At 34.3% G+C, this 17,989-nt stretch overlaps 2 protein-coding genes across 2 annotated transcripts; one reads left to right on the forward strand and one right to left on the reverse strand.

Annotated features, from left to right (window-relative positions):
- Positions 1-240: 240 nt before the first annotated feature.
- On the reverse strand, positions 241-6,235 carry polr3g (polymerase (RNA) III (DNA directed) polypeptide G). The gene is made up of 7 exons (XM_056457021.1): positions 6,125-6,235; positions 5,838-5,967; positions 5,074-5,142; positions 2,712-2,771; positions 2,577-2,638; positions 2,356-2,481; positions 241-434 (listed from the first exon to the last, which is right to left on the reverse strand). The coding sequence occupies exons 1-7, from the start codon at positions 6,233-6,235 to the stop codon at positions 348-350; spliced, it is 645 nt and encodes a 214-aa protein (XP_056312996.1). The 3' UTR covers positions 241-347.
- A 1,902-nt stretch (positions 6,236-8,137) lies between these two features.
- Positions 8,138-12,826, forward strand: mblac2 (metallo-beta-lactamase domain containing 2). The gene is made up of 2 exons (XM_056457022.1): positions 8,138-8,695; positions 11,208-12,826. The coding sequence occupies exons 1-2, from the start codon at positions 8,254-8,256 to the stop codon at positions 11,591-11,593; spliced, it is 828 nt and encodes a 275-aa protein (XP_056312997.1). The 5' UTR covers positions 8,138-8,253; the 3' UTR covers positions 11,594-12,826.
- Positions 12,827-17,989: the final 5,163 nt, after the last annotated feature.

The following is a 17,989-nucleotide window of genomic DNA, read 5'->3' on the forward strand; positions in this document are numbered from 1 at the left end:
TTTATTTATTTATTATTTTTTTTATATAATACGAATTTGTTTTTATCATGTAATAGTTTAATGTATATACATTTGGCCATGAAATAGCCATAAATTGCTGATCTGGCAATAAATATGTAATAAATAAAAGGGTTGGGAGAATGACCAACCTCATAAAAATTTGATGTTATCAAACACCAACATGACAATAACAACTTTGATATAAATGGCCCTGGGAGTTAGTATACTTTATATCCACTTTGAAGTCATAAAGTGTATCACTTGATTTAATTGTTTTTATATTGTTCATGCATAGTCTTTAATTATCTTGTATGATAGGCTTTGGTAATCAGTGCTAGTTTTTTTTCCTAGTACGTGGCTTCATCCATGTTGTCATCACTTCCTCCCCCAAAGTCATCACCGTCTTCAAAGTAGCTTGCTATGTAGTCATTTTCCTGTGGAAAAACAAAACCGATTCAGTTGAACTGCAACGAACAATGCAAGCACATGCATGGCTGATTGCTTAAACATGACTGACGTGCAGTAAAAATGTAAAAAAAAAAAAAACCTGAAATTTGCACTCTGTGACTGAAACTACTGTAGATGGATGCAAGCAAGTTCTAGAGTGTATACTTGACTTATAACATGACAAAAATTTGGTTTAAGAGTTCACACTTAGCTGATGATTGATGCATGCTGTCCCGGGAGAGAGCCCTGAGCTCAAAAAATCCTCAAGCCCGGGGCTCCCTCCAGTTTAAATGGCAAGAGTGGAGGTAGAGCTCAGGTAGGTCTTGAGAACTCTCCTAATTTGTGACAGATAGGGATTGTTTATGGAGAGCAAAAATACTGACTAAGAGCTCATCAATAGTGCTAATTTGATTGTCAATTCACTTGTCTTTGGACAGTGGGATGAAACCAGGAAACCTGGCTCAGAAATGTCAGCTGGCCTAGTGAAGACTTGGTCCGGTGACATTCTTGCTGAGGCAACAGTGCTAACCATTGGGCTGCTGTGCCGTCCTATAGGAAAGGGAGGAGGAGTAGGGGTGGAGGGGGTTGGATTCTTCAAGACAAATATAACTTAAGGTGAGAAACTTTGGATAATTATAATGCGATAGAATTCATCTGATTGGTAAATCAAGTGTTACCTAATGCGGGACTAGACGGGGTCAATTATAAGCATGTGATCCTCTCAAAATTAGTTTATAAATAAACGTCACTTAATGGTGACCTAAACTATCTATAGCAGGATAAGTTGCTGATTACCACAGAACAAGAATGGTTGTATCGCTAGACTGAAATATATATATATATATATATATATATATATATATATATATATATATATATATCTCGTGGATTACCACAGGTTTTTTTTTTTTTAAACAATAGGAAGTCAAAGGAAAATGCAAAAAACTGCCAGGCAGGTGTGTTGAAGCAAGTTGGAGCTAAACTCAGCAGGACACCGGCCCTCCAGGGGTAAAGTCTAGATTGGATATGCGGCCGGCCGGAAGTGCGATATGCACATCAATTTTTAAAGCATTTTTTTATGACACTGTATTACAATAATTAATATTTTTACAGTACTGCGATGGTTGGGGTTTAGGGTTGGTGTTGGGGTGGGGGTAGGCGTTAAAAAGTACAAATTATTGGGTAATTTAACAGATAGCATAAATAATACTCGGTACAACTACTGTTTTTACATTACTGTGACGGGTTTAGGGTTGGGGTGGGGTAGACGTTAATAAAAGTACAATAACTGAGAAATTTAATAAATAATATAAATAATTCTCGTTAACTTCCGGCAGTATCCATATCCGATCTAGCAACAACGCCCTCCAGGGCCGAGTTTGGAAACCCCTGGGGTAAGACAATATTTAGTCTATAGGTCTCGAACCCAATAAAGGTTATTTTCTCAATATTTTGATTTTTACGAACTCTCAGATTTCAGAAGTTGTATAGATCCATGAACACCTTCATTAGTTGGATCAGCTGTGTTTGATCAGGGTTGGAGCAAAACTGTGCAGAGCTGCGGTCCTCCAGGAATTGAGTTTGACCTATGATTTAGTCTTTACAACTACTTGAAAATCTGGAATCTGAGAGTTCCTAAAAATCTACATATTGAGAAAAAAACCTTGAATAAATTAAGTGCTTAGCAATGTCCATTAAACAAAACATAATTCTGAAATATTTGCCATGGGAAGTTTACCAAAGGAAAAAATCCTTAATATCCAATTCCTTAATATCTTAATGGTATTTGGCAGAAAAGTACAATGTAAGACTAGTCGAGGGTCGAAGTTTTAGCCATGTTTGGACATCTATTACATGTATTTAATAAAAATAAATACTTCAAAATGCTCCCTGATTAAAAGCATATACCTCTTCAAACTCTTCATCATAGTCTCCTTCAATTTCTGCTTCCTCTCCTTCCTCGTCCTCCTCTTTCTTTTCTTTCTTCACTTCATCCTCCTCATCAGATTTGACATCTCCCTTCTTCTCAAGTTCCTAAAAAATAAAAACAAGCGCAAATGAGATGGCTCCAACCAAATATATCTGTTTACAGTGAAACGAGAAGATGAAAACATAGCCTAAACGCTCACATCCAATTTATTCAGCACTTCTTCTTTGTCCTTAGTTGAGATCTTTACAGATTTCCTCAGATCTGAAAATATTTAAGTGTACGAGTCATTCAAAAATGCAGTTTGTTTAGGGATTCTACATCTCATTACAATTACCCCTTTTCTTCTTCTTTATGTTCTTCTGTGGTTTCAGCTCCTTCGGAAGACGATTCCAATCTACAAAGAAGATCTACAATTTATCTGAAATTACTTAGCCCTAGGGCTGGGCAATTTGGCCTAAAATCTTGATTAATTTAGCATTTTAACTCGATTAGATAAATGAACGATCATTTTAATTAATTTTTTTACCCTCATAGTTCACTAACAGGTTTTGTATAGTAAATATGCTCACATATTACAAGTGAGAGATTTCTGAATGAAGGGTGCATTACTTGATTTAAAAATAATAACTGAAGAAAACGCACACACACTATCTACTATCTATGATTATTTATTGAACATCAACGTTGAACAACTGAAATTAAAACACACGTTGCCTAAAACCAACAGTCACTTTTTGTCTTATAAAAAGTGAAAATATCTATTATTTAAAAAACTTTTCAATTATTATGGTGGCTTGAGAAAGCCAACATACTGTTATGCTATATAAACGAATATTCTTCTTTTTCTGAGACCAATTTCTATATGAGTCTCCTCCTAAACCGTTCAAGCTACAAATACCAAACTAACACCAAACCTGACTCGGGTTGCTATATCTTTTCCAACTGATCCAACTTACGGTTTTCAGAAAACTGACCCAGAAAATTCAGATAAGTCCCATTGACTTAACATTGGACCAAACTTTCTGACCTCATAACTTTGCACCAGACTGTCATACAGACTTAATGTTCGGCTTGTTTAACTCAGACTACCAATCACTGATGACCTTTCAACTTACTAGCCACATCCTAGCAACCACTTACGGCACCCTAGAAACTGTCCTATTGACTTCCCTTGTAAAAAAACTGTCATTGACTTTACATTGGACATACTAACAACATACCAATTCATACTAATGACATTCGAATACCATACTAGCAACAAACCAATCCATACTAAAAAAACATAAACATACTAATCATACTAGCGAACATGCTAATTTATAATATAAACATGCTAAAACATGCTAGCATAAAGCTAATTCATACTAGAACCATGTTAATTCATGTTAGCAACTGCCTAGCAACCACTCAGAACACCTTAGCAATTAATCAAACCACCCTAGCAACCGCCTAGCAACACATTAGCAACCACTCATAACACCCTAGTAACTACCTAGAACACCCTCTCAACCACTTAGAAATACCTTAGCAACCACCAACACCCTAGCAACCACCTACCAACCACTCAGAACACCTTAGCAACCGCCCAGCAATGCCTCAGTAACCACTCAGAACACCCTAGCAATGCCTTAGCAACCACTCAAAATTTGTTAGCGACCGCCAACCAACGCCTTAGCTACTACTTAGGACACTCTAGCAACCACCTAGCAACACCTTAGCAACCACCTAGAACAACCCAGCAACACCTTAGCAACCACTCAGAACACCCTATCTACTGCCTAGCAAGAAACATGCCAATCCGTACAAGAAATGTGCTAACATCATACCTGCTAACACACCCGTTTTTCCCGAGAGTCTCCTGTATTTCAGACCCATCTCCCGCCACCCTCCCGTTTTGTTATTTCTCCCAGAACACTTGCGTAATTTCACCACACACAGCTCCCCCACCCTCCCGGTCCTCAGCTTTTTGGTACAAACTAACACCCCTGGATTGCTGACTTTGGTATAGTATCCAATCGCAATAGCAGCCCAAAACCTGGTGCATAGTCCAGCTGTGTTATTCAGACACCTCACCCCTGACACCTAGACATCCCCACCACTATAACCCCCTCCCACCCCAAAACCATGGTCTCCCGGACAAATGTTGGCAGGTATGGCTAACCATAGTTATCTATCTATGCCAACTGTTTCAAGCTTCTTAAAAACTACTTCACTTATTTAAACTTTCCGACTAGACTTTCTCAAGACACCATTTGTCTACGAACTTGTTTCATATTAAAAGTAGAAAATAAGCAGCCTCTCTTTTGAATAAAATAACTCTTGTATATCCTGTAAATAAAAATTTAAACAGTGCATTTCTTGGATCTTCTGTAAACAAATATTTTAATGTAAATAATACTTTGAATGTAATGGAAAATATTCCGTTTCAAGGCATCTCTGGGGCTGCTTCCAATCATCATCAACGTAGTCCAAAGTAAGGCTGAAAAATGGGTCCATCATCCTACTTGACTAGAGATCGGATGTGGCTGCAAAGTGTGGCTAACAGAGTGGGTCACGTGACTCCACACACGGTAGGGAAGCTAATTTTAAAAATTGACCTGGAAAAATTAGATCGATTATAGGTTCTGAATGTCGATTTCAATTACTTTTCGATTAATCGCCCAGCCCAACTTAGCCTATATAATTAGAACTACTACCTGGTGTCCAGTCTTCATCTTCCAGTTTCTTTATTTCTCGTGTGTATTTTTCCTTGTACCTTTCCACATCTGTAAATTACACATAATAACATTGTAAAAAATACTGATATATATATATATATATATATATATATATATATATATATATATATATATATATATATATATATATATATGTATATGTATATGTATATATATGTATATGTATATATATATATATATATATATATATATATATATATATATATATATATATATATATATATATATATATATATACACAACAATAAATCTATCAAGAGTTTAAATGCAAAAACCTCTAAATGCTTATTTTAGAGGAAAATTTCAGGTGGCATTTTTATCAATCTCCTGTGTGTAGGTTCAGTAATATCACTTTTATGGCAAAGAATAAGTCTTTTTCCCAGTCTTGAAAGTAATATAATTCAACATAACAAAGGAGGCTGAGAAAAACGTTCATTTGCGATGGAAATTTCAGACGGCACTTAGAGGTTTTTGCATCTGAACTCTTCATATAAAGTAGGAGTTGTGACTCTCATGATCAAACTATCCCATATCAGTTATACTATTTCACTTAAACATATAGTTAAATGGATTTATTGTCTCTAGGTGAGTTAAAACATAGCATTGCCCCCAGTGCATTAACTCATGCTCATCTAATTTTACAATTATCAAAGTCATAAGACTCATAGTCAGATGCAATAGGTATTGTGTGTTTCTAAAATTAAATAAAAGCTCCATCTCACCTCCCTTTCCTGCGTGGTGCTTTATGTTAAAAGGAAGGTCCTTCATTCGTCCTCTCATCTCTTGTTTCAAAGCTCTCATATAATCTTCATCTTCTCCAGCTTTCAAAGGCCCTGGTTTATATTCGATTTGCTGTAAGGTGGAGTCGTGTGTCGTTAAAACTGAAGCTTCTGAAAATAACTATTTCTGACCTTGATGAATCTGATTTTTAAAGTTTTGAGAGAGAAAGAGAAATATCCATTTGGGAAATTGATGGAAGAATAATCACAAATGGTTCATAATAGCTCACTGGGAAGAGTGGAGCTGGTCCTCTCTGGGTTTCAGGCATGGATCCTCTGGTGAGACCCAGGGACTCTATGTTGAAGCTAAATGCTGCTATACCTCTTCCCTTTCCAGCCATTTTTGGTCATCTAAATTTTCCCTAAAATCATTTGGATGAAATAATCTTATATTAGTTTAATAAACAATAAAATATAATGTAATATAGTATAATAGTTCTAAGATATATGACGTTTTAAATGCATGGTGTCAAGGTTTGTTAGCTGGCATTTAAGAATCAATAGCTAGGATGTTGTTGACTACTTTTCAGACCATGTTGCTTATACTTGCTAAACTATGAGGATGACACCCCTGTGAGGATTACACTGTGATGTCACTGGATGGTGATTTCATTAATAGTGATGCAAAACTGTCAATGTCACTGTATAGACCATTTTGAAGGATGTAAACAAAACAATGGTCCCATATTGATATATAATGTTATGACAGCGGTTTTAACATTAAGCTATGATTTAATTAACATTAAGTTATGATTTAATATATATGTATTTTAATATATATATATATATATATATATATATATATATATATATATATATATATATATATATATATATATATATATATATATATATATATATATGTATTTTCTTTTAACCCTTTGACTGCACCTCTATAAAACGTTTGACTATGTTTTTACTGTTTTAAAGAATGACCGTTTTAAATAATAGTTTACACACACACAGCATTATTGGTTTACAAAAAAAAATAAATCAAACAAACATAATCCTGTTGTACTTCTAAGTACTGCACTACTACACTACAAACTGAACTACACTGTTCCAATTTACTATGACCTTTTATGTGAAGCTGATTTGACACAATCTACATTGTAAAAGCACACTATACAAATAAAGGTGAATTGAATATATTTTGGTTTTATTGTTAAAATAAAAAAAATAACATGTTAAATGAGAATCTGAAATATTTTATGGCATACTTAAAAAAAAAGGTGATTTAGTTTTCAAACAATTTTTTTATTTTGATTGTTTTAATAAATTCTTACACTTCATATTTTCAGATTTTTCATAGTATATGTATTAATTTCAGTACTTTTACCATAAACTGATATCAACCATTTGGTACAGGTTGATATTTAAAAAATCTGTTGAAAAAAAAAAGCGACATTAGGAGTTAAGAACTGCAATCCAAAGATTTTTTTTTTCTTGGTGAGGTAGTTAAAGCGTTAAACTATACAACTTAATCAATGGTTTCAAGTGGAGTATTTAGTTATTATGCAACATATGCAAGTACATAAAACAGGGCATTATGCACTGTTAGTATGACGGATTTATTATTAAGTATATATTACCAGTATTTTGAACTAAGCATGGGGAATTTATACACATTTTTTCTCAAGGCAAGCAAATCTGATGTGCTATTTGGTTTCCTCTTATTTATTTATTTATTTTTTAATTATTTAGTTACTTTACCCCCTAAATTACTGTTTAGCATTAGTAAAAATTAAACAATCTTCGTTTGATCGTCTTTCAATTTCCGAGTCGCCAAAGCACACCTGAATACAATTATTCTAGGATACTTTACTACTTGAGTTTAGTTCATTACACAAACACAGCATGTTACAAAAATACACTTGTATCTCTGTAAGAATTACGAGATTTACAATTGAAACATTGTATTTAACAAGAAGATATATTGTAACAGCATGTGGGTAAATAAATGCAGACAGAATGTTCCCCTTCTTTTAATCTTCACCACTGAGACTGCTTGTCGCAGTGCAGTAGCAGATGGGCTACATAAAGGGCAACCGCTTACCTTATTTTCTTACAGCTTTCAGACGCATTTAAATAAGTACAACAAGGCAATTAATTAAATGCCGCTTGTGCTTTATTATTAATATGCATAACTTGGGAGGCGCCAATTTCATCAACGACCAATACCATGCTCGTTTCTCCGCCGCGTCACGTCGTTACGCTCGGTGACGTGTTACGCTTGCGGAACAGGGTGTCAGCGTCCTCCTCTCTGCGGCTGAAGCAGCACAATTTGAAGCCAAAATTATAGGCTAACAACCATACATTTATCCTCGTATGCAATAACAACATCTTGAATGTATTTGGGATGTCTGCGACCGACTGGTACGCGCACAAGTCGCTGGAAAATGGCGTGTTTTGGATCCAGGAGCGGTTTTATGAATCGGGGAACAGGGCGAATATCTGGCTCATTCGCGGGTCCCATCAGGACGTCGTCATAGACACCGGCCTGGGTTTACGGAGCCTGCCTGAATACATCCAAGAGAAATCGCTGCTCGGGGACGACGCGAAGCGTAAAAACCCGCTGTTGGCCATCGGCACGCATGTGCATTTTGATCATTCTGGTGGGCTGCATCAGTTTCAACAGGTGGGCGTGCACAAGGCGGAGGTGGACGCTCTGGCCAACGGTGACAACTTCGAGACCGTGACATGGCTTTCTGACCGCGAGATTGTGGAGGTTCCATCGCCTGGATGGAGAGCCAGGCAGTACAGAGTGAAAGCGGTCACACCAACCCATATATTACAAGAAGGTGGGCTTGTAATTACTTATAACTACTGTGCCAGTGGATGCAACATTATACGTTTTAAGTACATCTTTATGTGTGCATGTATTTATGTACCATTGCAGGGCTCAAAGCATAATCTATTACAGTAGTAAAATGCACTGAATTGCATGACTTCATTCTGGGCAACCTTACATAATATCTTTTTAAAGAGCTGCAGAGAAAGATCGAAACAAATCAGATCATGCTAAACTCAACAGAGGACATGTCAGTGGTTAGTGAAAACCAAGCCGGCTGTCTAATGTGGCTTTATAATCTGCCTGATGGTGGAGAATGCAGCATTATAGTGGACCACTGGCAGAAACCCAGCAGATGCAGAGTAAACCACACATGACCTCCTCCACGTAATTCTCAGTGAATGGACTACTCTGCAGTGAGTTGTACTACTGTATATGAATAGATCTATTGTCACGGTCTGTGAACAAATTGTGTTTTTAGATGGTATTGTATTGCATTTTCTTAAGATCTTAGGTTAATCATAAAATTGTAGTGCAATCTGGAGCCAACTGAACTAACAAGAGTGCTGAATGCAATATACATAGTACTGGTGTATAAATGTATATTGCATTATTTATCAGACTATGTTAAATAGACCAATAACAGTATTTGAGTAAAACTTAGCCCTCTCAAATTGTGGTAATTATATTTTACAGCCATTATTTGAGATGAGTTTAACAATTAAAATAAAGGAAATCTAAACAAATAAAGGATGGTATAGCTTATTTTAATTCTCAGTAGACAGATAAAACTAAATATAAACTATTATATTATATTTTATTATATTATATTATTCATTCATTCATTTTCTTTTCGGCTTAGTCCCTTCATTAATCTGGGGTCGCCGCAACAGAATGAACCACTAACTTATCCAGCATGTTTTACACAGTGGATGCCCTTCCAGCTGCAACCCATCACTGGGGAATTATATTATATCATATTATTTTCCCAGTATTGGGATGCAGCTGGAAGGGCATCCACTGTGTAAAACATGCTGGATGAGTTGGTGGTTCATTCCGCTGTGGCAACCCCATATTAATAATGGGACTAAGCTGCAAAAAAAATGAATGAATATTATATTATATTATATTATATTATATTATATTATATTATATTATATTATATTATATTATATTATATTATTTTCCCAGTACTGGGTTGCAGCTGGAAGGTCATCTGCTGTGTAAAACATATGCTGGATAAGTTGTCGGTTCAACTGCAACCCATCACTGGGAAATTACATTATATCATATTATTTTCCTAGTATTGGGATGCAGCTGGAAGGGCATCCACTGTGTAAAACATGCTGGATAAGTTGGTGGTTCATTCCGCTGTGGCGACCCCATATTAACATATTAATAATGGGACTAAGCTGAAAAGAAAATTAATGAATATTATATTATATTATATTCACATTACTGGGTTGCAGCTGGAAGGGCATCTGCTGTGTAAAACATATGCTGGATAAGTTATCGGTTCATTTCTCTGTGGCGACTCCCGATGAATAAAGAGACTAAGCCGAAGGAAAATTAATGAATTTATATTATGGGGTACACTGTGACTGTAAAAAACTGATAAAAGCTAAACAAAAACGTAAATAAGTTAGCTGTTGTCCACAGCATTAAGGAAAATCAGATGGTCCTATTTATTTGTTTTCCAATTGAAATCTAATATGTCACTTTATAAATAAAAAAAGGCTATTAAATTGTTAATCACAGTTATTTGACAGACAATTAATCGTCAAAATGATGTGAGTGTACAGGGCAGGCCTAATAATAATATTGAATTAAATGATTAAAATGTATTTATTTAATAATGGTATAACAACAACAACAATATTTATAATTTTAGCTTTTATTTTGATGGAAAATTGCAAATAAATGACTCATTTACAGCACTTGAATGAAGTTTATGTGAGGCAGCATTAACTAATTTACATCAGTTTTAGCTTACAAATGATTATATCGTTTCATAAATATTTTGTGAGTTAATAAATGTACAAATGCTTATTACTTTTCAGGCATTGTTACACAGTTAATAAAAAAGTTGTGCCACTAGCAAGTAACACTTTATATACTCTTCCACAGATAATTATTAGAACTCGGTGCTTGCCAAGTGTTAATTTTTATAACAATAATTAACCATCACTGAACTTTAAATAGTTCTGGGAATGTGAATTATTTGTGATGAGCAGACCATATGCTCCTTAACCTTTTTTTTTTCTAATAGTTTAGAAGTCTAGCTCATGTAGAAGTCAATGTCTGTTTCCATTTCAGCACATATAGCCAATAGACAAGTAGGATCTAACACTTATTAAAGGATATTTTTTTAAAAATGTGCTTGGACCAAGAAATACCACAAAATCATAATATCATAGCTTGCACATCAGTCAATACAGCTTCTGCTGTGTCAGTGCTGCATTGCAGTGACAATATCCAATTGCCACATTCCCCATTTTCTACCTTTCTCCTTGTGTTCCCAGGTGACGTTATCAACCTTGGCGACCGGCAGCTTTCCATTCTCCACATGCCGGGCCATTCCAGAGGAAGCATTTGTCTCCATGACAAGGAGAGCAAAATGCTGTTCAGTGGAGATGTGGTCTATGATGGTTCCATGATTGATTGGCTTCCCTACAGCCGGATCAGCGACTACATCCATAGTTGTGAAAGGCTTGTGGAAATGGTTGATAAAGAGGAGATTGACCAGGTCATGCCTGGTCATTATAACGCTTTTGGGGGCAAGCGGCTACACCGGCTAGCCTCCAACTACATCGCTAGTGCCGGCACCTGCCACAGAGCCTCCACCAGTGTGGTGAAGTCCATTGCCAGCCTGGCACTTCGAGCCACTAACTCAAGAAGTGCCTGCTAGTAGTTTTGAAAAAAGACTACTTTGCAACAACTAGTGTTATTGCAGACCTCAATATTGAGCACAGTGAATACACTGAGCAATACAGAGTGCTAATGAATTACAGTATATGGTAGTATTGGAATTGTCCATGGTTCAAACTTGTATTATGCTGCATAATATTCATCAAAACGTCAACAAATAGTATACACTGCTATATTTTAAAGGTGCTGTGTGTAATTTTTTAGTTTTTTGAGCAGCCTAATATTGTAGCATTTGCCCACCCCTCTCAAACCATTTAAGCACAAGCGCAACGCCACAACCAATTTCATTAGTCAGTACATTTTGCAGGCAAGAAAATACTTCATGGATTCAGTTTAAAGATCATAAATAATGATTTATTTTGTTTTAGATAAACGATAATGATAACTGTTAGGATGTGCTACACAGTAAAACCCAATAAGTTAAGGTAACTTAAACCATTTGAGGAACCCAATTGTAACAAACCGCTTAAGTTAAAAATCTAATCTATTTGAGTACTGTGAACTTAATCCAATTGAGTAAACAGAGCAATTTGAGCACAGTAAAACCCAATACATAAAGAGAACTCAAACCAGCTGAGTACTGTAAAACCCAATAAGTTAAGGCAACTCAAACCAATTAAGGAAACCAATTGCTACAAACCATTTGAGTTAAAAATCTAATCTATTTGAGTACTGTGAACTTACTCCATTTAAGTTATATTAATAAGGTATTTAATTAGTTCAAAACTCTTTTCAAATGAGTAGAATTAACTTTTTGAGTTAACTACACTCATTTCATTTGAGAAAGATGACTGTTGGGTTTTACAGTGTACTAATGCTGTCCTACTTTATTTTATAATGCTTAAGCATGCTGTAAATGTGTGGCACTTATGATTCATTAGCCACAGTGCTCGATTAATGTTGAAATGGATCTCATTTTGCATTATGAAGGGGAGTACAGAATGTTTTGTACTGATAAAATGGATTAAAGTGTCTGATGACAGAAGCCTTGCAAATTCAAGATAAATGGCCACATCTTCCTAAACAATAAGGAGACTGTGGTTAAGGTTAGGGATAATATTTGTTCTAACATGGTGTTGTCAATCAACTATAATCTACATGACAATGAAATCTTTTAAGTTTGGAAATATTTTTATTTATTCATTTTATAACTTTCTGATTTTAAGTTTTAATATTATGTGTATGTTTTAGATTTTTTTGTTTAATTTTGGATACCAAGTTACGCTAAATTCAATGTAATTTATACTTTTTTTAATAACAAAAAAAAACAAATATGCTGTATTAGTTAACTAAAAATGAGCAAATACTTTTTAACAATTTTTTATTGAGTACGGTTTTACAAAACATTCATTATCAAATCAAATCCACAGTTGTATCTGTTAACATTAGTTTAGGTTTACTATGGGGCAGTTGAATGCTTGCTTGTGACTGGCTAGTGAACATTCGAAGGCAGTGTTTCCCAACCCTGTTCCCGAAGGCAAACCAACAGTACACATTTTGAAACATAATGAAACACATCTGAATCAACTTATTGTTGTTCAGAACGTTAGAAGAGACTCCACAAACCTAAAATGAATGGGTCAGATAGTGGAGACATCCAAAATATGTACTGTTGGTGTGCCTCCAGGAACAGAGCTGGGAAACAATATTCTAAGGTGTGCAAACCAAAACTAAAGCATTCTCTAGAAGGTTTTAACCACATTACAGTTCTATTTCACCAAAACCAAATGATTTAGGTTATTTTACTGCCTAAAGCAGAGACGAGACTTTCAGTTAATGTGTAGGAAAATAGTTGTACACGCAGGAGCAGTGTAAGGACAAAAACCTGAGAAATTACTTTATGACATAGTAATAGTTAACATTGTATTAGCAGAATAACTAACGTCAGGTCGTTTTATTATTAGAAAATAAAGCACAACTCAAGCTAACTTGAAAAACTTTTATTTAACATGAATAATATTTTCATTTTTACCAACTTTAACAAAGATGAATAAATGCTGTAAAAATATATTGATTATTCGTTAGATAATGTTAACAAATCAAAGCAATCACATTAAAATAATGGTCCATTAGTTAAATAGTCATTTACTATCATGAACAAACAATGAACAATACATTTATTGCAGTATTTATTCATCTCTCTTAACAGTATTAATGAAAATAAAGTTGTTCATGTTAACTCACAGTGCACTAACTAATGTTAACAAGCACAACTTTGGATTTTAATAATGCATTAGTAAAAGTTGAACTATGATTAATACATTTTGTGGCTATTAAATATCAAATAAAATGAGATTGGGGTGGGACTCTATAATTGATTAAATGCTGAAATAAAATATGCATCTAAATAATACAATTTTATTTAGATGCATCCATGTATATCCTTTAAAATCACATTGTTTTAACTAGTGGCACATACATTACACACTGTACCTTTAATAAATATTTCCATTATGTTAACACACAATGACTACCATGTTCTGTCTACATATAAAAAGCCCATATAAAGCATTGTAGCTGACATGATTACATGTTCATTGACCTCTTAAAGTAATCCAATCTCTTTCATAAGACTCATCTTTTAGAGACTGATTAGTTAAAATGGGAGCAAGGTGAATTGGTAGCAAACTGACGACTTGTTCTCTATGGCAGTCTCTGCATGAGATATCGATGTAGCACAGCATGGGCGATGCAGCATTATTCTATAGGCTCAGAGTGAATCGTGTTGTATATGTGATTGAAGTGCATTTACTTGACAAACAAAATCACAATCTTTCAGCGGCGGTCATATTATTGGGGAGTCATGACTGAAAGATGCCTAAATGATGATTTTTGTTTGGTTTAGTTCCATAACACTGCCGCCATTTTAGTAATTATATTTAGTGTTTGCTTATTTGCGAACTGCACAATGATTTTTATTTATTTAAATTATTAATTTTAGTAACACTTTATTTTGTGGGTCCATTTGAGTATTAGTAGACTGTCTGCTTAATATCTGTTGATACTGCTCCTTCAACAGACATTTTACTGACTATAAGAAACTTTGAAAGTACATGTCAACAGTCTGTCTGTAATCTAATGAGAATTAGTTGGCATGTAGATGTACAATGTAACTTAAATTCAACAAACAGACCATCAAAATAAAATGTGACCTTATTATATATATATATATATATATATATATATATATATATATATATATATATATATATATATATATATATATATATATATATATCGAAGCACAGAAGTCGGTGTGGGTGATTGTAGGTAGTTTATTAAATCACTGCCTTATTTTATCTGACATAGTGTAAAGGACCTCCTCTTCGGTGTTCAAATATGAAACTATCACATGTTGTGAGTGTTGACATGAAGTGAGATGTTGTGTAAAGCGAGATGTTGGGGAAGCTATGAGAATGACTGACATTAAGTCACTCATTTATGTTGCCAAACTACAAATATGCTGCTTGACTATTTTGATGTAATTTTCATAATGCTTAAATGACATTGTCGATTAATGATCAGCATAAATGGGAGAGTAGAATGTGTTTGTGTGAATGTGATGGACAAGCGATAAATATATATGTGTGTAATTATTTGACTCAACAGATGAAGTGAGCTTGTACAGGATATATGCACTATGTTTCTGCTCAGGAATAAGTTGAATGCAGGCAAAATGAGCAGAGCTATAAATGCAACACTATATTCAGTGCCTATTGGAGAGTGAACCAACGAATACCTCGCAATGCTGTGACAGCAGCTGTTGTATTTCCCAGGCACCTGTTTAACAATATACTCACTTTCGATTCTGTGATTTGGCTCTCCGTTGTTTTTCTCTCAATGTGTTTCTTGCAATATTCTTTAATTCATGCTCGTCATCATTACTCACCAATAATTTGTTTAAAATCTATTTGTGTTGCATTGTTCTATTGAACACAAGATATTTTTTTAAAAAATCGTGTTTAAGGGACTAGGCATGGGACGATAACAGTTTTCAAGGTATACCGCGGTTTGGAAAAGTCAAGTTTTGTAAGATTTTTTGGTTGCAATTTATTTTGATGGTCCATTTGTTGAATTTAAGTTCCATTGCATCTACATGCCAACTAATTCTCATTATATTATAAGTAGACTGTTAGGTTGGGGTTAGTGCTAGTGTAAGTCGACATGTATTTGCAACGTTAGTCAGTCAAATGTCTGTTAAAGGAGAAGTATCAACAGAAATTAAACAGACTCAAATGGACCATCAAAATAAAATGCCACCGATTTTTTTTTTTTTTTTTTTTTTTAATTTATTTATTTATTTATTTTTTTATTTACTTTTTTTGGTTTGTTTGTTTTTTAGAGAAGGGTATAAACTGAGGTCAGGGCCAGCTCCAAGTGGGCTGAACAAACCTGGAGTTTTTATTTATCTAAAGTACATGAGTCCAATATTATGTTTTATGAATGCCTACACCTACCCCAACCCTAAACCCAACCTTACAGTAACCTGTTGTGTTTTCTTAACGTCTACACCAGGGATGCCCAAACTTTTTCTTATGAAGGGCCAAAATCCAAGCTTGATTGTGAGCTGTGGGCTGAAGGTAATTATAGCAAACTGTAAAACAATAAAGTTGCCATTGGTAATTTACTAATTTATTTCATAATAATTAAAAATAAAAAGAGAAGATTACTTTAATCGTATTTACTAATACATTCTAACTTTGCGAAAATATATATTATTTTAACAAACTTTGCCTTAATTTGCATGCTGATGTCTTCTGCTTTGTCCCCTATTTGTTAAGTGACACTATGTACATTTAAAAAAAAAAATCTGCTTCATTTACAAAATTTAATTGAAACATATAATTTAATTTTTGTTTGTTTTTTGTAGCTCAACAATAAAACAGACAAATGGTTACATTGAAATAGAAATGAGAAGGCATTCCCCAACCCTTCCCAATCATTTTCCCTCTGGCGGGCCAAATCAACGGATACAAAGGGCCAACTAAACGTAAATTTAAGAAAACGTAAACGAAAACTCTGGCAGCACAATCGATCCGAACTAATAATACACTTATTTTGAAGACAGTGTTTATTTTTTGCCATTTGGTTGGTTGTTTTGTATTTTTCGAGTGTTTTTTTTTTATTATTTGTATGTTTGTGTTCATTTTTAGAAAAGTTTTTTTTTTTGGCACAATTCTAATTCCGTAAAACCCAACTTCACAGTAACCTCATGTGTTTTATTAATATCTGCTTCTCTTACACCACCTAAACCCGACCTATTTGTGCTTTAAGTCCCTTTAAACCCAACCTACTTGCAGTGTAATCCTTCCCACTTGGAGGTCTCCGGACTGCAGGGATACCTTCTTGTTTTTTTTTTTTTAAGGACAACAGTATCTTCAGCAGAAAAGATATTCAAAGATGCTGTTTTAAATTGTAAAGAAATCTGTGATTCATTTGAATCATTTAGCCTGGCATGTTTACTGCTCCAAATTTTAAATATTTCTCAAAATAAAATATATTGTGTTCAAAGGGGGAAAAGTTTTTTTTATTATTATCATATTTTTTTTTATCCAGACATTCAAAAAGAACATATTTTGGAGCAGTAATCACAATACTTTGAAACCGTGATATTTTTATCTAAGATCATCATAGCATCAGAATCGTATAACGGCCCATTCCTAGTACAAACCCATTGATTTTCCATCTTTTTTTTCCTTCTATGCACTGTAAAACTCAACAGTCAAATTGATCAAATGAAGTGAGTGTAGTTAATTCAAAGTTTACTGAAAGTTAATTCTACTCATTTGAAAAGAGGTTTGTACTCAGTGTTGAAGGTAACGAGTTACTTAATGATTAAGTATGTGTTGATTGAGCATTAATAATGTAGACCTGTTTTTAGCAAAATAACTGAAGAGAAACACAAATCTACAGCTGACTTCAGTCACAGCCTTAAAAGAAACAAAGCACATTCACTCACTTAAAATCTTAGCAGAGGATCATTAAACAACTCCACAAACAGTATCAACAGCTTCACTTATTACCAACTTGCTTTATCTTTGTCAAATGTCTGAGTTTGACAAAGTTTATCTTTGTCAAATGTCTGAAATTTACTAATAATAATTTTCTTAAACATCACCACTGCTAAGTAATTCTGCTTCTTATCAACAGGTGTTCATTAATGCTCAATCAAAACTTACTTAATCACTTAAACACCTCATTACTTCAACGTAAATGAAGTAAGCTCACAGTACTAATATAGATAATTTTTTTTAACTCAAATGGTTTTAGCAATTAGATTACTCAAACGATTGAGTTGCGTTAACTTATTGGGTTTTATAGTACTCAGTTGGTTTGAGTTATTTTCATTTCTTGGGTTTTACTGTGCTCAAATTGC

This window comes from Danio aesculapii, chromosome 5, assembly GCF_903798145.1.
Source record: "Danio aesculapii chromosome 5, fDanAes4.1, whole genome shotgun sequence".
Taxonomy (NCBI): Eukaryota; Metazoa; Chordata; class Actinopteri; order Cypriniformes; family Danionidae; genus Danio; species Danio aesculapii.

Bases quoted from the DNA above. Each gene is read 5' to 3' on its own strand.
- polr3g (XM_056457021.1), bottom strand. From the start codon at position 6,235: ATGGCTGGAAAGGGAAGAGGTATAGCAGCATTTAGCTTCAACATAGAG. The intron at 5,968-6,124 runs GTGAGCTATTAT...TCCACCTTACAG, and splicing joins GACCAGCTCCACTCTTCCCA to CAAATCGAATATAAACCAGG. The intron at 2,482-2,576 runs GTGAGCGTTTAG...TTTATTTTTTAG, and splicing joins AAGTGCTGAATAAATTGGAT to GAACTTGAGAAGAAGGGAGA.
- mblac2 (XM_056457022.1), top strand. From the start codon at position 8,254: ATGTCTGCGACCGACTGGTACGCGCACAAGTCGCTGGAAAATGGCGTG. The intron at 8,696-11,207 runs GTGGGCTTGTAA...TTGTGTTCCCAG, and splicing joins AACCCATATATTACAAGAAG to GTGACGTTATCAACCTTGGC.